At 42.6% G+C, this 27,933-nt stretch overlaps 1 protein-coding gene across 1 annotated transcript; it reads left to right on the top strand.

Annotated features, from left to right (window-relative positions):
• The first annotated feature begins 269 nt into the window (after positions 1 to 269).
• On the top strand, positions 270 to 27,736 carry rims1a (regulating synaptic membrane exocytosis 1a). Its single transcript, XM_085922448.1, has 31 exons — positions 270 to 495; positions 2,336 to 2,410; positions 6,080 to 6,290; positions 6,906 to 6,917; positions 10,810 to 11,078; positions 11,176 to 11,846; positions 13,579 to 13,619; positions 13,819 to 13,932; positions 14,024 to 14,123; positions 14,208 to 14,331; positions 15,503 to 15,549; positions 15,665 to 15,780; positions 15,853 to 15,983; positions 16,149 to 16,320; positions 16,389 to 16,542; positions 16,761 to 16,814; positions 17,484 to 17,646; positions 18,028 to 18,132; positions 18,521 to 18,580; positions 19,404 to 19,493; positions 20,529 to 20,612; positions 21,777 to 21,880; positions 21,981 to 22,102; positions 22,163 to 22,323; positions 22,389 to 22,603; positions 22,836 to 22,868; positions 23,882 to 24,056; positions 24,138 to 24,250; positions 24,386 to 24,487; positions 24,567 to 24,706; positions 25,403 to 27,736. Exons 1-31 carry the CDS (start codon positions 344 to 346, stop codon positions 25,619 to 25,621), a joined length of 4,329 nt encoding a protein of 1,442 aa, XP_085778574.1. The 5' UTR covers positions 270 to 343; the 3' UTR covers positions 25,622 to 27,736.
• The last annotated feature ends 197 nt before the right edge of the window (positions 27,737 to 27,933 follow it).

Raw genomic sequence — 27,933 nt, forward strand, 5'->3', positions numbered from 1 at the left:
GGCTCCCCGTGAAACGGAGGTGGTGGAGGGGAGAGGCGGGAGGGTGGGTGGTTTGGGGGTTTGACACCGGAGCTACAAGAGGGAAAAGGAGAGGCAATAACGTCAATCGTGAACATTGGCGCTACCACAAGCACCATCGCTGTCATAGCTACTATCACACCGCCGCCGCCCTCGCCGCTGCCGCGCCGGGTGCCTCCCCCCCCCCCCAACCGCCATGGGAACTCCGCATCAGTCGCTCCTTAGACTGCTTCATCCGCGGGCCATGTCGTGATCCGTGGGCTCCGCCAGCGGGTTTTCGTGATCCCAATCGAGGGGAAGGAAGAGGAGGGTGGTGGTCGGCAAGATGTTTGCCTCAGTAGGCCCTCGGGGTCCACCCGTCGCTCAGGCCATCCCAGAGCCCGACTTGAGCCACTTGACTGAGGACGAGAGGAAGATCATCATGGCTGTGCTGGCTCGGCAACGGGAGGAAGAAGCAAAGGAGGAGGCCATGCTAAAGTGAGCTAAAGAAAGATTGCTGTGTGTGTGTGTGTGTGTGTGTGTGTGTGTGTGTGTGTGTGTGTGTGTGTGTGTGTGTGACAGAACTCCTCTTCCACTCTTGTGTAACTAGTGCTTCAGAATCAGTAGCACAGCTCCTCTGGATCTGACCATGCATGGGTTGCATGTGTGTGCATGGCGTGGACGGCTGTGATTATTCTACACTCTCGTGCACCGGCTACAATGAAAGACTGACAAAAAGTGAAAAAAAACCCCACCTGGATGAGGTTTTGATACCAGTTGTGGGTAACTTGACGGTTGGATCAAGAGCGTGTCCCTCTCCAAGTCATCACCAGCAGGATGACATCCCACTTCTACTCCCTTCTCTGAGAAACAGAAACTAATTTCTCATTTGCACTTGTCTCATTAGCATCAGCACCATGAGTCATGCTTATGCTTCAGTCAAGTGGAGTGTATTTGCTTTTAACCTGAAGTATTTCATTGACAGATGCAGCGGCAACGGGGCAACGGAATAGCAGAAAGCTCACTGATGCCTGACATGGCACATAGTAAAAGTAAAACCCTCCCTGTTGGCTTTTATCTGTGCAGCATCCATCTCAACAGCTGCTGTTCCCAGCTCTGGGGTGCGGTTGAGCTTTTCCCATCCTTATGCACGATATGTAGGCCAGAGCTCTTGCAAACAGAAAGGCTGTTATAGAACCAGTAGTGGGGAGAAGGTGCCTGTTTAATGTCATTGGGAATCAGGAGTGACTCGTAGCCAATCCATCCACCTCCTCTGTCATCCTTTCCATTGTCTCCATCTACGAAGAAAGGTCCAACGTCGCTCATTGCGGAAGTAGTACGGAAATGAACCCAATACTACCTAGTCCGTGGAGTTAAAGCCCCTTTTCATAGTATGTGCACAACACCGCACACAGATAGATAGCTCGGATGACCCACCTAAGATACACGCTCCTCAAGCGCTACGATTCTGTTTCTATTTTAAGCACTCTGCGTGGACTGATAGTCCAGCTCTGGAATGGAGGATCGATTCACTGCATCTAAAGTAGGAAATGTCCAATATATAGCTTCATCTCTAAGTGGCCATGCATCATTTTTGGGTGATGCTTCAGAATGCTGTTATTCTGTAGAGGCTGCAAATAAGATGGTCAGCACCTATGTCTTAAGTTGGACTGCCATCTTTTCTTTCTGATGGGGCCTCACTGGTTGACAAGTGAAAATGATGCACAAATGTTTTGCACAACTATTCATTGCATCTATGGCAGGAAAACATGCACAACACACATCTCATAGTCTATCTTGCTTTCATGCCGCTAACTCTTTGTTCGGGGTCTTTCCGTATTGTTTGCATGTTTGGATTCTGTGCCCATAGATTTGGAAAAATTGCTAAAAAATGAAAATACATTTCTCACATCAAATATATTTAAATGATTGACAATAAGACATTTGATCTCTTTGACACGTGTATAGAGGTTAGTCAGACTAAAAACATCCAAACTTATATTTCATCAATGAAACAGTTGAAATGATGAAATGATGTCATGCATTTGACCATAAAGTAACAAATCATTTCATGCTTGAAAATCTCTTGGATTAAGATAAGAGAAGAGAAAACCACTTGAGGAAATTCCAGTATACAGCAGCCACGATTAAAAATAATTAAAATGAATTAAAAATAGTGTTAGGCTGAAAATCATATCAGACCAGGAGACAGATGCAGATACTTTATAGTGGTAATAGTCATAGTAGTATCATAGCAATCTTTGTATACTGTCAATCAAAAAAGTTACCATGTGTAATGTAATCAAATTGACAAAGTTTCTTATTTTGTGTATTTCAGAGAAGAGAAGCCTATCCAAGCGAGAACAGTAAACTTGGTCGGGCAGAAAAAACCTCTGCAGCAAAACGATGTCCGGTGAGTGGCTTACCCGGTTGATGGGGAAATTGCAATTTCAAAAGTGGATCCTTAACTGTTTGTACCTTTGCTTCACACGGTACTTTGATTTGTTCTGAGATCAATCTTGAATATATCACTGGGGTAAAAAACGCAGCTGTAAAAATTGCATTGATTCTAAACACGTGTTGGTATTGTTAGGGATGTTTTGGATCGGCTATCGGTCCGATATCAGCCCCAAAAAAACTTTTGGATTTTATCTCTGATAATACCACTCTGGATTTAGCGTGCAGGGCCGACGTGTTCAAAACCACTCGCTAAAGATGATGATGTCGGTGGTGTGGGAGTCCACTACAGGACTGTGCCAGATTTGGGGTGCAGGCGCCCACGATATGATTATAGAATTATACGTTGTACAGGTTCAAGCAGCCGGAGTCTCGAAAAAACAATGTTCATAATTAATATTGAAGCTTATGGTAGAAAAAAAAAAAAATCACATTCACAAAATGAACTTTCATCGGCAGTTTATGATGTCTACAACTAACAAGTTTATTGCTTGCTTACGACCCTGTTGAGGTTAAGTGCCTGGGAAATTGGATGTATGGAAAGCAAACACTGTGTCGTTACTGTCATAACAGACTTGTTAGAATACAGTTATGGTTCCTTTTTGACTGACCAAAAACATACATGATAGGTTAGGGCTTCGGAAAATGGATGGATGGTACCATTATGATCAGGATTGCGTATTGTGCTATGATAAACACTGACTTGCCTCTCTTTGGCTCACTTCAGCTTTATGGAGCATGGATGAAAAGTGTTTTGTTAAAGAGCTCTATTATAAAAGTTCTCACAAATGGAATTCACATTTCACAAATCGTGCAGAGTACAATGGAAGCCACTCACGATTTTCCCACCAATGTCAGAAAGCTTAGCTTTGGTTTTATTATTATGATGCTAAACTATGATGATGAACCACATGAACAAATTCTATTTTATTTTCCTATGCATTGATCATATTTCTTACTTTAGTCCATTTCAAGGGAGGGAGGGGGGGGGGGAGCAGATGGAGGAAGCACCAGAGCCAACAGCAGATTTAAGTGGGCAGACAAGCCTCCATATGGCCCGGTAATGCCATACACAGGCAGACATAGACACAGCATGTATAGTTTGTAGAACACAAATGGACCTCAAGGAGATGTAAGGGCCATCCCCCTTCATTGCCTTCAAGGGCGACTTTGTGGACCACTTTATTCAAAAGGTTGAACAGTGTGATAAATCTTCAGACATTATTCTGCCAAGGCTAAACAATTCTAATTTGGATGGCCACCAAACTGTAACACGTTGCTGATTCCATAGACATCAAGGTCCTGCATATACTGTATGCCAGAATCTTGTCATTAAGGTTCATGCAGTTTATTGAAACGTGACAAAAGCTTGTGAAGTCTTGCAAAATATGCAAATCTTTGTTTGTTTTATGAAACATATTCAGGATTCAGTGGTGGTATAAACAAGTAACAGATGTTATTGTCATAGCAAGGACATGATTAAAAAAAAACGAAGAACGGTTGCGCCCTGCGATGGACAAGTTTCGGGTGTACTCCGCCAATGGCAAATTGTGCTGGGATAAACTCCAGCTAACCCAAGACCCTAATGAGGACAAGCGCTACAGAAATAGATGGATGGCTGTTTCTAAAAATGTATCAGTTTTGAAGTTCTTAGAATGAATTATTCAAATTTACAGTGTAATGTCAGGAGGAAAGAAACTCTAAAGACAAGAAAGATGATTCTGTTTCCCATCAATACTTTCACAGTACCACCAACGACCTTTCTTACATACATGTCGTATGAGGCAACTAAGTAGTGTTGTTGTTGTTTGTAAAAGTAAATACATACATTTCATTCTTGAAAGGAGGTTTGAAAGGTGGGTCGGGTAGGGTTAGTGAATGGTGGGGACTACACACGAGCAACCCAGCAGGGTAAGTTTTGTAACGGAACTGAGGGAAGTTGGAACAGCTTGATAGAGCAAATCAGAGAGCCTGCATGTGCCTGCTTCCATATGGTCACAGCACATTTCATGCAAAATATACATATATATATATTTATAATGATAAACTTTATATATACATATATAGATATACAAAAAGGCCAGTTTTCATGTAGGTTTTGTGAATAATGTTTTAAAATGTTAAAGAAAGATAACAACTTTAACATTCTAAAAAAGATATATTAACATACCCCACTAGCGCAAAAAAATCATTTGGAATGTGTGATTTGTGGTGCGTCATAGCACAATACAAGTTTCAAAAGTTCAGATACTGTTTCAAAAGAGGTGCTAAAGTATTTGCTGCAAATAATAAAGTGTTAAAATGACTGGGGGTGGATGTGCTTTGCATGCAAAAAAAACTCTTAAAGGCAAAATGTTAGACATCGTGGAAGTGTTCTGAAACCTGACGTCAAATTCGAACGTGATGAAATCCAAACATTTACTTCACTTCTTATGACTTATAACCAAACGACAATTGGGTGAATTCCTATTTTACCAAATCTTATTTTGATTTATGTCCACTTTCTATTTGAATGTACAAGGATAATGACTCTTCTAGGCCCCGGAGGAGCAAATCCCAACAGGGAATATCTGAGGCTGGCTCTGAATCCCAACGACATGCCAAATTGCCTTCAAAAAGCTCAGAAGTGAAGACACAATGTGCCAATATTTGGCTTTGTAGCACTAATGAACCTCAAGGACTTTTTATTTGCCGTATTTTGGATGCAAGTACTGAATATTAAGCAGAAGGTCTTTTCCACTTGGGTTTTTATTGGGATTGAGCATCCAGATTGTCATCCAAAACTATTGTGGGAAACAAATGATTTCGTTACTTCTTTTGTTAACATTCCATGGGCAGCTAACAGAGATGTGGAAGTGTCTCACAGAGTTGATATTCAAAAGTTGAGAGAGATAATAAAGTTTCAAAATGGATATGATGTGTTAGAGTGTGCAAAATTATTCTTCGTGCCTCCACCATCTTCAGACTTTTTCATGCACAGTCAGAGCAGGAATCCTGCAGTGCAGCAGCAGGTGACCTCTCTGTGACCTTTAGCTATGGCTCCTTGGGTATACATGTGTGTTAAGTACAACTGGGTGTCCTTTTTTTCAGGTGTTATGTGTTTTAATGGATAGGTGAAGGATTTTTTTTTTTAGGAAAGGCGTTCTCCTGCCATTATGATCATGTTCACTGGCGTAGCTAGAGGGGGTGCCGTGGGGGCAATGGCACCCTTGAAATATGCTTGGACCCCCCCAGGTGCTACCCCTAATAAATTATTTTCTATAATAAAAAAATGAAATATAATAAACATTGATATTAAATTCTTTGGGTTTGTAAAAAAAAAAAAAAAAATACTGTTTTGTTTTGCGGATCCCCTGAGATATCCTTGGCTCCCCCATGGCCCCTCAAGGAAAAAAAATCCTTGCTCAGCCATTCTCCTTGAGCAAGACACTGAACCCCCAGTTGCTCCCGATGCTGTCGGTAAATGAGGTAACGCTTGAAGGCGGTTTGAGTACCAACGCGATCCAACTTAAGATAGTACAATATTTGTAATAACTATCAATCCCTCAGTTCTTTTCATCCTTTGTTTCCCTCAGCTCCTTTTTACATTTGGTCCATCACTTACTCAAGTTTGAATATGTCCCAGGGGCATCCAGCAGCAGCTTTCCAGCTACAGGGAGACGGTGATCAGGCAGGCCACAGCTGCGGCGGGCTCGGCGGTTCACAGAGACGACGCGCCTACCTGCGGCATCTGCCAGAAGACCAAGTTTGCAGACGGTTGTGGGAACTTGTGCTCGTACTGCCAGACCAAGTTCTGCGCCCGCTGCGGAGGGAGGGTCTCGCTTCGATCCAATACGGTGAGAATTTGATGGATGAAAAAGGACAAAAATGCCTACAACCTATATGTTTTCATATATGCTGTCATCACAAGCATCCACAGTAGTCCGAGCGTTTGTTTATGTGCGATCCCAGCGCAGTGCGACCCAGGCAGAAGCTGCTAAAGGTTAATTGGGCATTCCACTGAGCTGTGGATGGAGGGGGTAGTCTCCCACTCTGTCTGGGTCTCCCAGGGGTGCAGAGGTGCCCTATCAACACACAGCGGGGGGGTAGAGGCGTGTATTAGGAAAGGCGTTACAACTTCCGCTCAAATAGGTGCTGTGTCCTCCCGGTGTGGCATTTAATGATCCCACACAGACTTAAACATACAGCCTGAAGTCAGTCTCCTCTAATTATTGCCTGCCATGGGGTCTTGGGCGCTATGATTGGGTTGGCAGTTTTATTCATTGGGGGAAAGTTCAATGGCTTGGATATTGGTAAGATATAAAAACCCAACACAACCAGGGAGGTGACTTGTAAAATCATTTTCTTATTTCATAAATGATGCTTACATGTTCTGTAAACCAACCTTCTATGTATCTTACTAAGTTTCTCACTTTTTTTTCATATACATGCACGGCTTGACCGGGCTGAAGGAGGACAAAGTGGTGAGTAGTGATTCTTTTTTGAAGTAGTCTGTAGTTTGTGTCATTAGAAGCGCTTGTTGATATCCCATAGTCAGATAGATCTCTGCTTTACTGAGGTCATCCTGAATGATCATGTATGATACTGGTGACGGGTGGCAGACATGCACTTATCTGCTTGTACACTTGAGTCAGGTTGAAGACCTTCTTTGGCAAACTTCCCTTCCAGAAACCGCCAAATCAGCACTTCTCTAGGAGTGCTTTGCTCTTTTCCTGTTTGTAGAAGTGTTCATTGCACTCAACAGTCACACATTTTCCATTCATTGTGCGCTTTAGGAAACATTTAAAATGATGCCAGACATTTACATTAAAATGTTTGACTTTTGGGGCATTTTTGTCATTTAATGGACACATGTGAACATGCGTGAATTTGAGAAATATGTAAAAAAAAAAAAAATGAAACTGTCATTAGCGAGAACGCTTCACTCGACCTTCGTCCAGCATTAACAATAACTGAGATAACAGATCGTCTGAGATAACCACTGGTAACCATGGGAATGAATGACTGAATACATTTCGAATAGGTAGACCTTAAGCAATGTTTGGCGCTGTCTGTTTTCGGTTTGTACTCTTTTTGAAATGGCTTCTGAACCCCATGCAAATAAAGGGAAAACTTTGGATGGCTAAAATGAATCTAGTGATGACAGGAATGTGCCATTAAGGTTGAAATAGCACAAAAATGTGTTGCAAATGTCTATTGATCCAAGTCAGAAATGATGTGGCGCTTTGTGTCGCGGCACAACACAGTGGAAAAAGCCTTGAGCGATGTGCCATCTCCTGTTAATGCCACAAAGGCTCATGATTACTATTGATTGGCAGTCTCACGAGTTACGTCCACCTCCACGTGCGTCTCTCATTGACTGCTCTTAAGGGGCCCATCTTTCTTCTGCTTCTTGCCGTATATGAAATCCGGGCGTACGCCGGTATGATCTCAGTGTGTGGCGCTTATCTCCAAATAGCTGGATATACACCAGAGGAAATGACAGACATCTCAAGGGAAATTCTATTTCCATGCTGCTATGGGCCCTTTCCAAATGGCACCCATGTGTTGGTTGCTCAACATCTATGGATCGGATACATCATATGCTATTTTATTTGACAGAGTGCCATCGAGGTGGTGAAGGGTTGTTTATTGCAAATGCTCATTGTTGTTTTTATATTACATGACATAACATGACAAGATCAGTAAATGCCAATCAGAAATTGTAGTTAATGGCAAAAACTGATCTTGAATATCTGCAACCACTTGCGCGAGAAAAAGTCTTTCTAACTGCTGCCTGTGGTCACTTTTTTTTTTTTTTACTTTATTTACTTTTAAAATCAAGTAATCAATACAATAAGTCTTCTTTTTTCATGGCAGTAGATGTGCAAACGATCCAAAGTTCAATATTTGTTTGGCTTGCATGTTACTGTGTATTAGCCATTTGTATATGTACTCGTGTACTGTACATGAACTGTACGTGTGTGTGTATTGTGTTGCAGGGGAGTTGTGGTGTGCTGATGTAGTACCTCATTAGCTGCTGTGGACACTAATCTCCTTTGTGGCAGTCTTTCATCCTTAACTCAGGATTTATAGACGCCCACAGTTGCATGCTGCCGGTACCATACGTCAAGCTGTCATTGGCTGCCACTACTTCCTGTCTGGCCTCCCCAACTCCTCCTTCACCATCTCCTTTCTTTCTGGATTTGTTTTCCTTTCACCTGATAAGTGGCAAGTATTTGGTGGCTTTTAGCTTGATCAGAGGCATTAGTGGAAAGCGTGATGTAGCCTGGGAGTGTTACATGACAGTATGTCTGCTTGAGTGAACTGACTGCGCTGATCAATACAGTAAGTGCTGGATTGTGACTTCAGGTGATAAGAACTTGCCATTTGATTGTTCATAGTTTGGAACAACATTGCAGCAAAACAGAGGTCATTATCTGGTAAATAAAGAAAGTCTAGGTCAAGTGTAACAAGCTATCGTTGGAGCCGTAGATTGAGCCAGATTTATTGAACGCAATGAATTCCGCTACGTGAACAGGAAATGATTTCATTCAATCAATGCACAAATAATTTGCAATCTACTACATGACCTGGAGGATTTACTGCACACTTCTACAGAAAAGCTCCAGCAAGGTCTGCAGAAGCTGGATTACAATCGTTGCATTAGATACTCAGAATTGATAAACGTGCAGATACAACACAACAATGTGGAAAATATTGGAGTGCTTTTTAACCTCAAGCCACTAATGATGCTTAAAAATGGCATCTCTCCAGTACAAACATCCACAAGCACCACATGTTTCATAGAGAGTACACATGAGCAATGATGCACGTACTGTATATGTGAGCAGGCCTCCTTTACCCGCCGCTACACACACACACACACATTTTTGTGCACACAGGCACAGATGCTGCAGGACGCCAAACAAAGATATACACACACACGGGTTTTGTGTCCTAGTTTCCATCTATGGAGAAGCTATTCTCTGTGTAGTTCGCCTTCACTCACACGAAGATCTCAGGGGAATCTTACTACGGTGATGTGACACACTGCTGCTGCAGTTCTTGCAGCATTGTGTTTCTGTGTGAGTGTCCATGTGTGAGTGTGGATCACAAAGCATATATTTCCATTTTCTATCTCAAGAGTCTTTGGGCAGTAGGCCGGCCGGGTACACACCCCGAACCGCCCTGCAGGTTCTGTATGGAACACACCTATATTGTTTGTTCAAATGAATGTGGATTTGATCCTTTTAAATGTGTTTAAAGTGTGTCTGTGTGTGTGTGTGTGTGTGTGTGTGTGTGTGTGTGTGTGTGTGTGTGTGTGTGTGTGTGTGTGAGTTAAAACAGTCTAATCTTATCTGGTATCTCTGTAACACAGAGATATATACCTGAATATGTTTTTTTTGAATTGATGGATTTTTGATACCCTCGCTGGTCATTCAAAGTAATTTAAAGAATTTCAGTCTAGCCCAAATGAGCATCATTGATCACATCGCGGATGTTTTCACCAAAGATATAATGTTCCACATGGGTGTGCGTGTGTGTGCGTGTGTTTATATTTGAACACATTCTCCTGCTTTCCCTGGTGGTGCTGGGCTGTTTGGCAGGATAAATATAGCCGTGGCGTCGGTGTAAAGCTGTTTTCTCCTCAGCTTTTGTAGCTTTAATCAAAAGCAATCTGGAGGAGGGAGAAGTGAAAGAGAAGGGGGTGAGAGAGAGAGAGAGAGAGAGAGAGAGAGAGAGAGAGAGAGAGCGTGAGTGGAGGGAGAGAGAGAGAGAGAGAGAGAGAGAGAGAGAGAGAGAGAGAGAGAGAGAGCGAGGATGGGGAAAAGGGGTGGTGGGTATGGCAGACGGCAGAGTGTTTTATTTTAGCTCTCTTTAAATAGTCATTGGGGAGTGTTCAGGAGTAATGAGAACCCTGGTGGCTGGAGAAGACGGACCGACTCTAACCTCCCATCTCTCTCTCTCTCTCTCCTCCTCCTCCATCCTCTGTGTGTCTGTATTTCACGGCCAGCCACACTTCCTCCGTCACTGAATCTGATATAAACGCCGGCTTATGACTACTACTGTGCTCATGCTGCAGGGCCTTCGTGCAGCACTTCCTCTTTTACGCAATGATTCATCATATCTATTCTGGGATGGAATTGCACCCCTCATCAATATCAGCTGTCAATATTAATCATTATTGATCTGTGATCTGATCTGTCGTCATTTGTTTTCAAAATGAATTGAGCGGTCTACACTGCTCTAATGTCAGATCATGAAACGTGCCCGTCACAATCCCTCAAAGCCATCAGTTGTTTTTATTTCCTTCTTTCGTGTAGTTCAGTGAAGATTGAAAAAAAATAATGCTGAATTTGATTATTTCTGTAGGTCATCTGGGTTTGTAATAACTGCCGAAAACAACAGGAGATACTGACCAAGCCAGGCGAATGGTTCACCGCTCCGTCGGGAAAGCCCACCGCTCTGGGATCAGCCATCAGCGAGCCATCTGTGTGCCAAACCCTTAGTGATAAGAAGCTCCGATCCCACTCCCAAGCCCCTCCGGGCTCCACGACATCCCTAGACCCCAAAGCGGCCAGTGCAGCCGCGAGCACGGCTGGAACAGACGTTCGGTCACGCAGCGAACCGCCGAGAGACACGTACGTTTTGCCAGCACACTGCATTTCAAATAGGAATGAACTTGCACGGCTCCAGAGTCATTCGTTTGACTCATTTTCTTGCTATCTATTCCACAAGGAGAAACGGAAAAGCGGGTGGAGGAACTGGTCGGGCAGAGCGCAGGCCGGGCCAGCCCGTGCTGCGTACCCAGGTTTCCGTGGACCGAGACCTCCGGGGCGAATCCAGGGAAAGCCGGCGACTCACAAAAGGACGTTCATTGGACATCGATCCGGTCGGAGGAAGCGGTGGGTTGAAACGGACGCAAGAAGGGGGCCACCAACACATTGGCCACAGTCGTGGCCCCCCTCATCAAGCAGGGCCAGTCCTTCCTGGAGGTCGGGGACATCCTGGACCAGTGCAAGGCAGTGGAACAGGAGTTACGGCAGAGTCCAGGGACGGTTTAGCGAGGACTGTCGCTGGATTGAGTGAACACACCCTCGCGCAACAAGACCACCCCCCTCAACTCAGAGAACCTTTGAGTTCAGGGCCCGGATCAGCCCCAGGTCAGGGGCATGTCGTGAGACGAACCAAAAGGAACAAAACTGACAGCATGCTACGCAATGATTCGCTCAGCTCAGATCAATCGGAATCTTTGCGTCCGCCGCCGCCTCGACCCTACAAATCAAAGCGAGGGCTGGGAGCTGGAGGCAAGAGGCAGACCAGCGTCAGCAGCTCAGAAGAAGAGGGAGGGACCACGCCGGAATACAGCAGTTGCGAGGATGCTGAGATTGAAAGTGTGAGCGAGAGAGGTGAGATTTCTTAATCCGCGTCATTTTCCATCTGTCACATCAAATATATATGAACTGGGTTGGCAGTGAATGATTTCAAATGTGTCAACAGGCGCTCCCACGTCTTTCAAGTTTCTTACTTCTTTGGGATTGATTAATGCGAAGGGCTACCAGTCGCATACGCACGTCTGAAATATCACATTTGTAAAAAAAACAACAACTACCTTTTCTCACGACATTCAGTGTATTTTCTCTCGTAACTACGCATTGTCACGAAAGCTAGTATGACATGATTACCGATAGCATTTGAAGTGCAGCATTTGTTCTCTGTCCATCTTTCTAGAAGAAGTGCAGCCAGCGCTGTGTTTTATACACAATGCATGCTTGAGGCCAGAGCCAGCAGCCTGACTGTCATTGTGACCAGTGTGCATGTTAACAAGCGTGTGTGTGTGTGTGTGTGTCTAAATGCTTTGCTGAGTGTCATATTATATTGTTTTCAGCTTGGCCCTAAGGGAGTGAGTTGGTGGTGACAGTTGTACTGCCAGCGTGCATGTTTGTGATAGGTCCGTTTGACCCCATTTGATTCCAATGTTGACCTTGTGTGGCCTCACATAGCAAACTATGTCCTGGAGCCCTAGAAGACATGGCTGTTTACACTCTAACCTTGTCATTTCCAACTGGGATGATGTCACTTCACTGCTAACCATTCTTTCCATTTAGAACTCATTGCTGAGCAAGTTTATTTTTTTAATTTTCCCCTTTTAAGAAAAGAGGGTTTTTGACATATATATTCAACCTAATGCATCAGTTTACAAAGCAGACACAATACTTTAGCCTTCACTTTATAATTTGAACATTCTGCAGAAGTCAAACTCCAAGTATGATGACATTGAGCAAGTGGAGCTTTAGTATGAGCTCTTTCTGTCAGAGCAGGTTTTACTGTATACACTCCAGCATGGCAGCAAGACACTGCTTCCTTTTTTAGCTTGAGACTAAGACGGGGGATCAATTACCAAATGTGGTTGCTGGCAGCCCGGCAGGCACGCAGGCTTTTAAATCATTTGACTTTTAAAATCATTGGGAGATCACAATGGAAACACTCACTCACTCACTCACTCACTCACTCACTCACTCACTCACTCACTCACTCACTCACTCACTCACTCACTCACTCACTCACTCACTCACTCACTCACTCACTCACTCACTCACTCACTCACTCACTCACTCACTGATTTGATCCAAGACCGCACGTAATTCCAGTCATGAGTGAGTTATGAAAGTGAGAAGCGGGTTTGTTTTAAGATTACATAATGCCACGATACTGTAAGTTGTCACAAGGCATTCTCCTCATGGTGTGCCTGCTCCGAGGGATGCTTACTCTTATTTTGCTTGATGTCATAACAATGGTGTTGAAGTGCTGCACACATTTCAACAAGACCTCTCTGCACATGTGTACAGCAGAAGCTACAGCTGGAAGGAGCCCCAAATCATATCTTTCATCCTTGTAAAATGTTAGATTGAATGGGGGGAAAAAATGCTTGAATCAGTTGCAAGTCATCCCAAGTGGGGACACTGAAAATGTAATGTCTGTTTTCATATGTACATTTTTTTGAACAAACGCTGACTCAGACATGAATGGTTAGCACAACTGGGCTTTCTGTGTTAAATTTCAAGTTTTTTTTTTTTTAAATACTTGAATAAGGTTTGTCTCTCTTTCTCTTTCTCATGTTCCATCATCTTCCACTTGCAGGTGACTGGGAATGCTACCCTCATGACCCCACTGTGTGGCATGTAAGTAGAACAACAGCCATAACTATAACAAAGTGCTCGACCTAAAAACAATCATTAAAATCAAATCATGCCATCAAAGATAACAATAAAAACGATTTTCGAATTTTAATTTACAGTGCAAGAACGTATTCGATTTGAACGGTGTTATGTGGCTTGTCAGAGTTCTAAGTCTTTCCAGCTCTCCTTTTTTTTGCTGCAGCATCCTGTAACCTGGCAACCATCCAAGGAGGGTGACCATCTGATTGGCAGAATCACCCTAAGTAAGAGGAGCACAACCATGCCTAAAGAAGCCGGGGCTCTGCTGGGATTAAAGGTCAGGCTGCCCCATTCACGCATTCATGATAAAAGACATGGCTTCATTAGAAATGGATTGCAAATATTTCACATTCCCCTTCTCTTTCAAGGTGGTGGGAGGTAGAATAACAGAGTCAGGGAGATTAGGTGCCTTCATCACCAAGGTCAAAAAGGGCAGCCTGGCCGATGTGGTTGGACATCTAAGAGCAGGTACTTTGAACAAAACAAAAAAGTTTCTTCATAATATTCACTTTGCTAATCATGTAAAAACTATTATGTAATGTCTAATTTCAGGGGATGAAGTTTTGCAGTGGAATGGGAAACTGTTACCAGGAGCCACCATGAAGGAAGTTTACAACATCATCCTGGAATCGCAAGCGGAGCCCCAAGTCGAGCTAGTTGTATCCCGGCCTATTGGGTAAGTCGTACTTAGAAATTAATCAATGTCATTTGTGAAGATACCTCAAGAGATAGAATACGTACACACACAGACGGAATTCTGTTCTCATTGGATTGTGCAGATATCCATTTGTGGGCTTGGAAAACCAAACATAGCCATTTCGTATGTCTTATTGATTTAAACTAAGTTTAAAAAAAAAAAAAGTTAAGTTCATAAGAAAATAAGTTAAAATGACTGGCCATTATTTTGAAAAGGAGAAAAAAAATCCTGTTTAACAAGGAAAAACTACTAGCAAACATTGATTTCAACATCACTTATGTTTGACTATTTATTCTTATTGTATCATCAGTATTGATACTGTTTCCAATAACGTTGACTTAATTATTTGCTTTGTTTTGGAACATAAGTTGAATGTATTAATTTCTCTCCAAACAATCACAAAGGGTGTATAGAAAATATCAGTAAGTAATCTTACCATTTTCTTAGGACCTTTTTCTCCCTCATGCTTATGGAGGAATAGCACCATATTGCTGGTGACATTTTGCATCCCAAAAAGAGTCAATCTTTTCTTTAAATGAGACAAATTTGTCTCTTTGAAAACCACTGCAATTGTTTATTATTTTATAAATCAACGAGATGCAAAATGAAAGATGTCTATGACGGTAGAATAGTTTTCCACAAACCACATTGGGAAACATTATCCAAGAAATCATTTGATGCTTTATAATGCTTCAAACTTTGCTGTTTTGAATTTGGGCTGCTGGAATTTATAAAGCATGATTTGAGTTTATTTGACGACGCTTGCTTTATTTATTTTATCTATACGTGTGTTTTGTCATCATTTTTATGACTATTATCATTAAAATAGTCGTTGTATATCGAATTATATTATGTCAAAATGGTTAGCGTCTGTAGAATTAGCTTGATGCAGCTGCATCATTTAGAGATGACTGGTACTCAACTTGTACACACTTTATTCATTTAAGAAATGTCCCCATTCCATGATCATTTTCTAACCATGTGATATTTTAGCTTGAACATCTGCTGTATCTGACTAGTTTGAATACTGTATGGATTTCGGAATCAAGCATGCAAGCCTGTGCATCCACAAACCTACTAACTTGACTGCATTCAAATGCAGGCACTTGCAAACATGCAAACGCCTCACACGTTTTCTTTGTCTTTTCAGTGATATCCCAAGAATCCCAGACACATCCCATCCTCCATTAGAATCTAGTAGGTATCTTTATTTAGAAAAAAAATAAATAATCCATCTTCCACCCATTAACCCGGGCTCCACCTTCTAACCTTGAGATTTGCAAATCATTTTGTGTTTCTTTTTGCTTCATAGCAGGTTCGAGTTCATTTGAGTCCCAGAAGATGGAGCGACCATCCAAAAATCTTTTATCTCCCACCAGTCCCAGAATGATTCTAGACGCTCCACAGCTAATGCCAGGAAAACTTTCTGTGAGTGGCTGTTAACTGGGTCACATTGTAAAATCTCTGGACCAAATGTCTTTGTGTGTTTTTGGCCTGCAGGTGAAGCTGTGGTACGACAAAGCAGGTCACCAGTTAATAGTCAATGTGCTTCAGGCGCTCGAGCTCCCTCTCCGGCCTGATGGACGACCCAGAAGTCCATACGTCAAAATGTACTTTCTTCCTGATCGCAGGTACAGCTGGCATATGTTCAAACAAGTGGCCACAAAAATGATTTTTTTTAAACTTTTTTTAACTATCCCACACTGTTCATTTGTGAATTGAATCAATGGCGTTTGCTAAACACACACAAAAAAAAAGAAAATCCTGACATTTGTGTTTGCATGTGTTTAAAATAGTGACAAAAGTAAACGCAGGACAAAAGCAGTGAAGAAGACCTGCGAACCCAAGTGGAACCAAACATTCCTCTACACTCACATCCATCGTAGGGATTTCCGCAACCATATGCTGGAGCTCACCGTATGGGACCAGCCTAGGTCACCTGAGGAGGACAGCATCTTTATGGGAGAAGTAATACACCCACTTCTATATTCTTGTATTGTTTTGCATCAGTTATTGTAACGGGAAAACTTTGACAGATCCTGATCGAGCTGGAGACGGCTTTGCTGGATGACAAGCCACACTGGTATCCCCTCCAAACGCACGACGTCTCATCCATACCGCTCCCCCGCCCCTCCCCGTATCTGCCTCGTCGACACATACACGCCGACAACCCTGGCAGGAAGCTGCAGCGTAAGTATTGCACGTGTGTGTCTCCACTTCACCGTTTGTTTGGAAGCTGTGTCATGTCGTGTGTGCTTGCGTCTCCAAAACAAATCATACTTTGTATAACATGTACTGTACGTCAATGGTAATGTCTGCTTTTACTTCCCTCCCCTACTCCTTGACTACGTGTATCTGCATCTGGAATGTGTGCATGCATGCGTGTGTGTTTGTTTGTGTGTATGTAGGTTCGCAGCGTGTAACAGAGCCTGAGTTTGAGGGTACCGCAGTAGTTTCTAAAGGTGGGTGGGGATTGTTTTTGTACTATGCAACCTTTCCCACATTTCTTCACAGTCTAGTGTTTTAATGAACTGGAAGGAAATTCAAACTGAACGTGGTGGAGTGGTTTGCCACTTTTTTTCTGAAAAGTTCCTCCTCTTTCCCAACACCTTAGATCAACTCTATCCCAGATGGGCTTGAGAGAAAGTGCTTTGTAAAACAAACCATCTGGTTTGGCTGGTTAGGTCTACTAAATGGCAAGGAAAAATGGTAGGCCCACTCAAAGAGAAACTAGTGGGCCATTGCAAGCTTTGAGGTATTGCACTGTTGGAAATGAAGCCAGGGACCTTGGGATCAAAACAAAGCCCAGCAAGGATGCACATATGCCTTCAAGGCTGATCACTCTCTTTATTGCTATTTTTATCTTTAGACCATGTTCTGCTGCAACAACAAAAAAAAAAAAAGGATTTGTTTTATTTTTTGTTTCAAAAACAGAGAACCATTTTCTATCGCTTTTTACTGCTATATTTGCAAATCCTCCCCAAAATATCGGAGTAGTCGATTTCTCTACACATTTGACATCAAAAGATCAAGAGGATTTTTCAGGTCGAAAGATCCCACCTGTTCATCTTCAAATGATTTTTGTATATCGTGTGTATCTCCATGCACCATCATCCATCGGCCCCTGACAGCAGAGGGACGTGGCAGGGAGCGACAACGGGAGCCCACGTCCACCCTGGAGGTGCCCGAGCGCCAGAGGACGCCCTCGCATCATATACGTTCGCGCTCGGTATCCCCCCACCGCCAGGAGCAGGGAAGTATGCGATCCCGACCGGCCAATGTCCCCGCGCAGAGGTGAGAAAATGACATATTGCACTTCTCAATACACTGATCGATGATTTTTAGGCTTCTTCCAAATAATTCTATTTGCACCTTGAAAGTGGCTATGTCCCGAAAAATTGTGATGGACGGCCACGTTTCCATCAGGTGCTACAATTTACTTTAGCAATAGTAAGTGAGAGAGGAGCAATATTGGAAAGCCACAAAGTGAGGCCATCTTCTAATGAAATGGCAACTCCAACTAGCCCGGACGGAACTCATTGTGCTGCCAGCTCTGCTTTTACTTTCTGAGCCAAATGAGTCCAGCCAAAATGTTGTCCGCCACATTGCTTGACCACCACAGTGACTTAAGTCATATCCGTCTTTAATGATCTATTTATTGTCTTTATTTTTCAGGAGTCTGGACGATGAGCTTTCGCACCCCAGGCGTTCTCGCTCTCCGAGCCGCTACTACGACTCTGCTCGGGGTCACCACGCGGATCAGGAATACCTAGATGACAGGTATTTTCATTGCATTCGCATCTGTCCACTTCTTGACTTATTTGAATTTGGAGCAATACTGACGGCTTCATTGTAGGCAACGCTGGAAAGTGGCAAAAGATTGGAATGTGTGAATGTTATGAAATCCCATTGTATGAGTCAAGCTTGATTTTTATTTTATTGTATGCATTTTATTTTATATTTTGCACTTTTGGTGCTATCGCCAACTGATTAGTTGTTTGTAAAACTCCATTTCAATTGTGTGTTTTGGCGTTGGAACGTGTGTTCATGTCTGCGTTTGTGCATAGCGTCCTCGTGTTCCAATTCACTCTCTTCTCCCTTTGCTCTCCTGTTTTGGGGAATTGTTGTTGATATCCTCATGTGTCATCCATCCCCATGGTTACCACAGTGAGGTCATCATGATCCACCAATCAATGCGAGGCAAAAGTGCTGAGTGCATCCACTTCAGGTAACTTGGTCAATCATGTCATATTCCATACTGTGTGCTTCTGGGTGTGAATTTCTGCCTCAGAACTTGTACTTGCATAGCAAAAGCAAAGTAGTCCATGTCAATCGCTTGCATACTAGTGATCCACAAGAGGGCGCTACAGGACGATGGATTTTGTGTTTTGACTCATTTTTCTGTTGAAACATTCTTAAAGTTTTAGTCTTTACGCCTTTCTCTTTTCTACTGGCACAAACATTAAGAATTAACCCAATTATTTTTCACAATGTTAATCGTTCATCAGAACTTTTACACTTTGGGTAGGCATAGCCAAGATTTTAGGAAAAGAAAAAAAACCCTCATTGCATCATCACCCGTGGCTTTAAAGCACAACATACTCAACTACATAAAACCATAGGTAAACTTTCCTCTTCATTTGCCCCCTAGAACTCTTCTTTCTGTTGTCCAAACAGCCGTGCACAATTCTTTCTTTTTCTTCCCTTTTCCTACAATCTTGTTCATTTTGCTGCTTTTGTCACTGGCATGCATGCTTATCGTAATTTAGGAGGTCAACTAGGCACATGACTCTCCATCCTGATAACACACACCTTCATCACACAATGAGTTGAGGATCTTTTCGACACATCCAGTCACATCATTGTGCCCTGCAAGCAGGCATGGCTTCGTTCTCAGACTTCTGGTTTTGTGAATCCAGCCAAACTTTCTTTTGAAGTAAGTTTTATGTTTGTCCATTGTTTTTCTCTTTGTGGTTGACCTCTTGCCCTGTCTCTCCTCTCCATCCTCCTCTTCCTCCATTGGATGGCATGTTGTGCTGTGATGCCTCTAGTGATCTTCAGCCTTCTCTGGACAGGGTTAGGAGTGCTAGCACCAACTGTCTGACTCCAGATAATCATGTCCCCTCACCTGAGTTGGAAAGGTACCATGCTTTGTATCCACCGCCCTCCTGTAGTGATGCTGTAGTCCCTTATTTCCCTTTGGTATTGCTCTCTTGCACTCTTCCCCACTTTTCCAAAATGATGCTTCACCCTCACAACACACCAAGACACTCACTGTTGATCAATTTGTCTTCACTAACTGATTTCAGCCATTGATCCTTTAACAGTTACATCCTTGCGAGTGGTGAAAGACAATTGCATTTCTTCTTGTATATCTCAAATTAATTCTTCTTGTGCTGTGATTCCCTTCACCACTCACACACACACACCTAATTGTCTCTTAATCCAGAGGATGTCCCGCAGTAATTTATGTCAGATACATTCCATTATCGATCTGCTTTGTCCGCTGAGACTACTAACTTGCAGTTGTTTGTGACTGGTATCCATCGTGTGAACCTTGACCGTGTTTCTTGTTTTTGTCATGTCCCCGTGGTAGTGCCGCTGCAGTCTTAAATTTGTTGACTGATGGTGTTTTAGGAGAATCTCTAAATCACTCATGATACTAAAAATGGAATGCAATGATAAATACATAAATAAATTGCGATGAAGAAAAACAAAACAATGAGAAGGTTTTGCAGCTTTATCTGCAGCAAAGAATTTAGGCTTGCCTCTGCTGCCCTCATGTGGTAGAAAATAAAAGCTTGCTGCTGCATTTGATTGATTGTTAGAATCGATAAAGGCGATCTGCGTACATCTATAAGAGATATAACAAAAGAGTGTATATTACAAATGACATATGCATACTTTAAACATAAGCAACAGTAACTGGTTTTAGGAGACCGTGCATCAGTTGAATTCGGGCATTATATTTAAATAATAGAGATTCGTGAACATTTTATCTTCAGTGATAAGCATCTTTTTTCCATTGTGAGCATCAAACAAGACTTGTATTATATTTATTTTTAAATACTGATGGTGTGGTGAAATCATATGTGTTGGACCTGAAGCTATATGTGTATACTCCAGTCCATTTTTTTCAGTGAAGTTATTTTTTTTTCCCCCCTGTGCACACTTAGAAAATCATTGTCTCATTCGTTGCCCCGGAGACGTCCCCCGAGTCCCCGGATTTTTATCCAACATGCTTCCCCAGAAGATGACAGGTACCCTTTTGTGGACCGGTGAATTCTACACCGTTTGTCGCTCACATTGTGTCAAGGTTTTTGCCTTTGTGCGCTTTTGAAGTCTCTTCACCAAGATTTGCAATGGTTTGTGTTCCTGGTGGTGGATAGTGTTGACATTGTTTTGTCTTGGTTTTCGTATTGTCTCCTTCCTCCCCTTAATAAGCTTCACTTTGTGCTCTTTTTGAACTTGCGGTAGCTCGGACTGCTTTTGGTGTGAAATCCTGCGCACTTGTGTTTGCTTTTTTGCATTGATATAAAGTGTTGGTGTTCTGGGAATTGCACTTGCAGCTTCTATGTGCTCACCTTCCTTCTCCTCCAAGATGGTTTAGAATGATCAACGGCATCAAGTTTGGATGTGTCTGTCTACGTGTCATTCACATTCTTTTTTGCTCTGTAGTCCCTGAAATTCTCCTCATTGTATTTTATTCGACACACGCATACATATTTTGACTAAATGCCATTATACAGTCTTCTCCAAAAGTTATGGAACAGCAAGTTTGCTCTCCTCTATCTTATCCAGTTATTGCCCCGTGTTTGCATGATTGATATGCCAAAATCAAAGTCAATTCTTCATCTTCTATTTTTGAATTATATGTGACATGGTAGTTGTATTTTTTTGCACTTTTGCAAAATCCTCTTTGAATTTCTATTAACCCTTGAGTTAGAAACAAGCTGTCTCTATTTAATTCTATGTTGCATTCCATATAAGCTGTCCAATCCCAAACTTTCTTCGAATCATCTCCTGTTCCGTGTTTGTATTTATTAGTGTGTCCAGATTTGTCGACGCCTGTCACTAATGATGTGTTTCTCTATGGAATGTTTCAAATGATGTCATCCGTGCAGTATTGTGAGATTTTGCAAAGTTTGATATTTGCACTTTCTCCCACTTTCATCACCTACTTTCCGTGCATGTTGGTGTGAGTGTGCGCCCGGGTGTGTGTCAAAAATCTTGCTTTCATTTGCTGATGCTTCTCCTATGGCTGATATGTTTGTGCCACCTTTTCCTCAATTGTCGCTGTTGTCAACCTAGTGATACCTTTTCTATCTGTGATGGTCTGAATATTTCATGTATTGGCTATTTTGGATTTCATGTATTTTCTCTGTTTGTTCTTTTGTCTTTTGCACTTTGTTACTGAATATTAGGGGCCACCACGAAGGTGGTGCACCTCTTTCAGTGACATCATCCTCATCTCGCAAAGTGAGGCAGCTCCCCCAGCTTCCCCCCAAGAGCAACAGTGTAGAACAAGGTAAACATGATGGATGGATGTTTCGCACGTCCTTGATTGAACTTAAACCATAGCGCAAAACAACAAGAGAAAGCCTTTCTTTCCTTTTGTTTTTGTCCAGCCCTGGTAGCAGAGGAGCGCGTCCGCCAACTCCAAATGAGGGTTCATTCGAACCGGATGTCAGCTGCTGTCAGTAACTCCAGCCAGCAGGACCTGGACCGAGCGCTCAAGAACAAACGAGAGGTGTCTTTCCCAGATCGTCAGCCGGAACGTCAGCCGTGTGACACTGTTATTTTCTCGCAGCTCTTCAAGGAGCACAGGACGAGCAGTGAGAACGCTTCCCATAAGTCCTCAGACAGTGATGTCAGCGACGTATCAGCCATCTCTCGAACCAGCAGTGCCTCTCGGATTAGTAGCACCAGCTACATGTCCATCCAGTCAGAGAGACCCAGAGGACGCTTCAGGTACATACGTGAATATATTTCCCCATACTCGTGAATTGATATTTCAATGATGTGATGTGATTCAGTCGAGCCGTGCGTGCGACGGGCCGCCACATCATGAAGAGCACCAGTGTGAGTGGCGAGATCTACGGCATGGAGCACGCAGATGGCAGCCAATCAGACACCGCCCTGGGAAGTTTAGGAAGCGGGATCAAAAAGCGCCGCTCCAGCCTCAGCCAACGTGTCGTCGCCATCTTGCCGTCCAGGCGCAGTCGGAGTACCTCGCAGCTCAGCCAGACAGGTCAGAGAATCATCATCAGTCATGTTTTGTCGGAAAAAAATGTGGAGCACACATAAGCAAACAAACAAAAAAAATACATTCAAATTTCTCTCACTTGTCACTTTCCTCCCTTACAGTCATGAACTACTTTTTGCTGTCTCGATCTGTCATACATGTTAATACGTTTTTTTTTTCTGTCTTTCCAGTATTTTGGTTTTAGTTGTTGTTCACGGGTTTTGTTGTGTTATTTCAGAAGCGGCTGGTAAGGCGGTGGACAGACAGAAAGGTAAACAAATTTGAAGGACAGTGTAGCATGGAGAGGAAGTTACAACAATAAGAAAAAAAAACATTGAATTTAAGACTCCTTAATGCAATTTGCTTCATTCGCCAGTGAGGCACACAGCAAAATTATCAATCAGCTAATGTTACAACTTTCAGCTTGTCACACCAGAGAGTTAGTAGCATGATTTGTTTGGGACCATACTGCACAACCCACCCATTTCTTTTTTTAGCGGGCTTTGTATCAGCAGTGGCCGGGAATCAAACACTCACCATGTGGGTGAAAGCGGCAGCATGTACCACTAAGATACTACCCGTGCTTAGAATGAGATGCTTTTCTTTCTGAATATATTGTACATAGTGTACATATAGACAGAAATTGGCAGCAAGAGATGAAATGCGGTTTACTAGAGCTTAGTCCCCGCCCTTCTTGACCTCTGTCTTCAGCACGCCATCCTCTTCATCATCATTATTGCTGGGAACTTGGAAATATGCAACCTATAATGAGGAAATGCACTCAATCATAATATTATTCAAATGGAATTTGTGATTGCTGTTTGACGAGTAAACTTTCACGACAGCCTTAGTAAGCATCAAATTGGATATTTCCAACTTCCCAGATGTCTTCAATGCTGCAAAAGGTTCAGTTCTTGAAGAAGCCAATTAAAAAAAGGCAATTTTTTGTTGTTGTATTGTGTTTGGATTTTTTTATTTCTTTTGTATTGGCTAATCAATGACCTAAATGTTAGGATCAAACGTTCACAGTTGGCTTTTAGAAAGGGCTGAACCAATTCTTACTTCCTTTTATCTTCAAGTTTGAACATGAGCGATGCAATTCTAACATTTAGATACATAATAATACATTTTAAAGTCACAAAGTGTGCAAAATTGGTAGAAACTGTTTATCGTTCAGGTCACATGGAGGATTTGTTGTGCGTAACCTGTTATCAAGCTTGTCAGGCAGGCCTGCTTTCAAATGAACGCAATGAAAGTGAAATGCATGCTTCCTTTTGGCTGCAGAGGCATCAGCAGGTAAGAAGGTGGCTAAGGCTGGCGGCGGCGGCGGCAGCAGCATCCAAAGGAGCGTGGAGACGGGCATGGCCGTGGAGTACCCGCGAGGAGGCTCAGCCATGAACCGTCAGGCCAGTAGAGAATCCACCGATGGCAGCATGAACAGCTACAGCTCTGAGGGAAAGTAAGTACGCCACTGTCTGATGTTCTCTCATAGTCAACTAATAATGGACCGTATGTGTCTGTGTATGTATGTATGCATCAGTCTTATCTTCTCAGGAATGAGATTGGGTGCTGACAGCCAGTTCAGTGACTTTCTAGGTGGGTTAGGACCTGGTCAGCTGGTTGGCCGGCAAACACTGGCAACGCCTGCAATGGGTGAGTCTTTTGGTTTGATTTGGCTTTTTTTTTTCTAGAAAGACATCCGAAAATGAAGGTGGCCAAACGTGCTATTAAGGATCATACGATATGATTAGACTTAGGTGTTATTCATGGATTTTCCACACATTGCAGGTGATGTTCAAATCGGTTTGATGGATAAGAAAGGACAGTTGGAGGTGGAGGTGATCAGGGCACGAGGCCTTACCCCCAAACCAGGCTCCAAATCCCTCCCAGGTGACCAACTTTTTCTTAATCCTACCTCATCATTCTTTCTTTTTTTTAAATCCCTCTAATGTCATGGGTGTATCAACAGCTCCCTATGTCAAGGTGTACCTACTGGATAATGGAAGTTGTAAAGCCAAAAAGAAAACTAAGATTGCACGAAAGACCCTGGAGCCTCTGTACCAGCAGCATCTGCTATTTGACGAGAGTCCCCAGAGCAAGGTGCTTCAGGTAATGTGTGTCTCTGCTTTATGGACTCAACTATTAAAAATAGATTCTTAGTTCAAATATAGAAAGGCTTTACTATATTTAAACGAGATGATCATTGTATTTATTTATGGAGTGAAGAATTTGAAAATCGTGTCTTCTTTTTTTTCCCCCCCCCGCTCTCAACACTCATTCGATTTTCTTTTGGACCAAGTATTGTGGTTTGTTTGCGTTTTTGTGTGTGTTACCTTGTCCTCTGTGTGCTGTCAACTTTGTGTCTCGTCAGCACTGGCCTCAACTCCTTACCGCCTCTTTGTACACAATTTTGTTCACATATTAAAAGTGCCCGGAATTTTTTTTTTTAGGTCACAGTCCAGAAAATTATAATCTAAATCATGCATAACATCAAATGTTGTCGTTTTCCAACATTCCGATTTTCATAATGAACCATAAGGAGTAAAACAAAACGCATTTGTTGAATTCAAGTACAGTACAGAACAAAAAAAAAACTGTTCAAAACTGCTGTCAATTCGGTCTTTCTGTTTTGCCTCCCCTTTTTTTGTTCTGTGGTTGTCTCTGTAAGTGACTGAGTCATGCCCCTTGTCCTATTTTGGTTTATTTATGTTGGTACCTTCATTTACGAGTGCCCCAATCCCTTCTGAATCGATTGAAATTCAATTCAGAGAGTCATTATCATATGTTTTTTTTTTTCTCTTCTAGGTGATAGTGTGGGGGGACTATGGACGATTGGACCACAAATGTTTTATGGGTGTAGCACAGATCTTATTGGAAGATTTGGACCTATCGAGCACGGTGATCGGATGGTACAAACTCTTTCCGCCATCCTCGTTGGTAGATCCCACTCTAGCTCCACTCACGCGACTGGCGTCTCAGACATCATTGGACAGCTCAGGACCACCCCCGGGTGTTCGGTCCTAGTGACCGTGATGACCGTCAAAAACCCTTAAAAGACAAAACGGAGGAACCCAACTATTGGACCATAATGGAGCGACCACGGGAAAAGAAGACCTCAGTCTAGCAATAAAAAGCCAGACGGAGAGACAGGGAATAAGAGTGAGAGAGTGAGAGAGAGAGAGAGAGAGAGAGAGAGAGAGAGAGAGAGAGAGAGAGAGAGCAGGCGGGAAAAATCTAGCCAATCAAAGCTGAGTCCGAGTCTGACAATCATTTCTCACACCTTTACTTCTTGATCTACTGTACTTGAGCCTTTTCTTTGTGCAAACCTTTGCCTTTGTTCCTCCCAGATGGAGATTTTCTTTTCACTTTCAAAATCTCTTTTGTCTAACTTTATTGTCGTGCACCCAATTACAATCCTGTAAACAATGGAGGGATTTGCTCACATTTCAAACGGACACATTTTCATGCACATTAACGGCTGCTCCGTTGGCATTGCGTTGCCAAGGTAGCGAGCGGTTCAAGTGTAGCTGAGCACGACATGATGTACTTAACTTTGAAGTTAAAGGAGCCTGCACACACACACACATGAAAGCAAGCACAAGAAAAGCTTGAGTCTTCTATGACAGTATGATCGAGACAAATGAGTTTTGCTCTTTGTCCGAACAAAAAGAGGCCAACTTCATGATGTGCATTGTATGTTTGATTTGAAATGTTTGTTTGTCTTCGTTTAGTCAAGAGTTCAGGTACCGTACGGTGCAAACTCTTTGTATTTCTTTTATATCTGTTTTAGAAGAACGCTTTTGAGCAAAGGCCACTATCAGGTTGTCCAAACAACAAAATGGGAACCCCCAGCCCGCGCCCCGCTGTGTTTCACCTGTTAAAGGGAACAGCATGATCTTGGGATGCCCTGTCCGACGCCCAGCTGCATGCACGTTTGTTTGTTTTTTACTTTCATGTCATTTTTATTTGGATCTCTTCCTTTTCTTTTTTTTTTTTATAGAAAATGTCAATGACATGAGAAAGTAACAAACAATTCTTAAAAAAAAAAAAAAAGGTTTTAAAAAGAGAGATAGGACGTGTCTTAGTTTCACATCATTTTAGGCCAGCTTGTATGTTGCATGTTCTTGTACAGTTTGCTTGTACTGAATATGAATTCAAACCGAGAAAAGCCAAGCCCCGCCCCCCACGATAACGGGCCGACTCCACCCGGACCGCACCTTCCACTCTGGGTCGAAATATTCATATCAGGAATTCTCCACGGTAAAATGTCATTGTTTCTATTTTTTTTCTTTCAAGAACGACAGTACGGAGCGTAGCCGAGTCCCCGGTGGGTGATGATGAGGATGTAACTGTCGTGTCACTTTGTCGGGCTCCAGACCAATAGAGAATGTGTGAAAAACAGTTACATGTATCTGAAGTACTTTTAATGAAGAGTTTGAGAGAAATTATAAAGATAGAGATATATATATATATATATGAATTTAGAAAAAAGTGTATCTGCCTGTCTCCAATACACACATGCACACCTTGTACATAGAAAATAATGAGAGGATATTAACGAGAGAAATGTCAGTGACACGTAAACATTCCGGTTGTTTTCTTTGTTTTTCTCGAGAGAGAGAGGAATGTGCACCCTTTGCTGAACTCAAGCTGCTGAGCGGTTCTGAGCCACAAGGGCTGTGCCAAAAGGCCTTTCTTGACCCACTCTCTAAGTTGTTAAAGCAAAATTTTAGAAACACCTGTTTTTCCTTTGAAGAAGTCCTCTCCTCCTGTTTCGGCGAGGACCGGACTTCTAAAGCCAACAAAGAATCTGATTTTCCAGACCTATGTTGCAAAATGTTTGTGTTGAAAAACTTGGCAGCGTGGCCGACTGCCCTTTCCTTTGTCAGTATTATTCCTGGAATACTGATTGTTTACAGCCCACGGCTCCCCGAACCCAAACGACGACGCTAGATGACAGACGGAGAAGTATTCACTGCAACGGTTCTTGTTTGTATAACAGATGTGGCTCTACTGACGTGTATGTTTTATATTCAAGAGTTCATTTTTATTATTTACAAATAAAAGACTGTGCAGAAGAAAATAGCTGCTCTTTCCAAGGAAGTGGCCTCATTATTACAGTTCCAGCAACTCTTGTCACAGGGACTTGTGTGGTGGCTAAAGTACAACTTGATCCTGGATCCACCCAAAGAAGCAACAGTATTTCCTCTGTTTTAATACAACTTATGTCAAAATAGTATTACTATTTAAAAACAGTAAGGCAAAGCAGTAAACATATCTAATTGGGTGAAAGTGGTTAACAGGGAGCAACGAGTAGGATGGCAACATAGCATCAC

This window comes from Syngnathus leptorhynchus, chromosome 10, assembly GCF_054491065.1.
Source record: "Syngnathus leptorhynchus isolate UIUO chromosome 10, UIUO_Slep, whole genome shotgun sequence".
Taxonomy (NCBI): Eukaryota; Metazoa; Chordata; class Actinopteri; order Syngnathiformes; family Syngnathidae; genus Syngnathus; species Syngnathus leptorhynchus.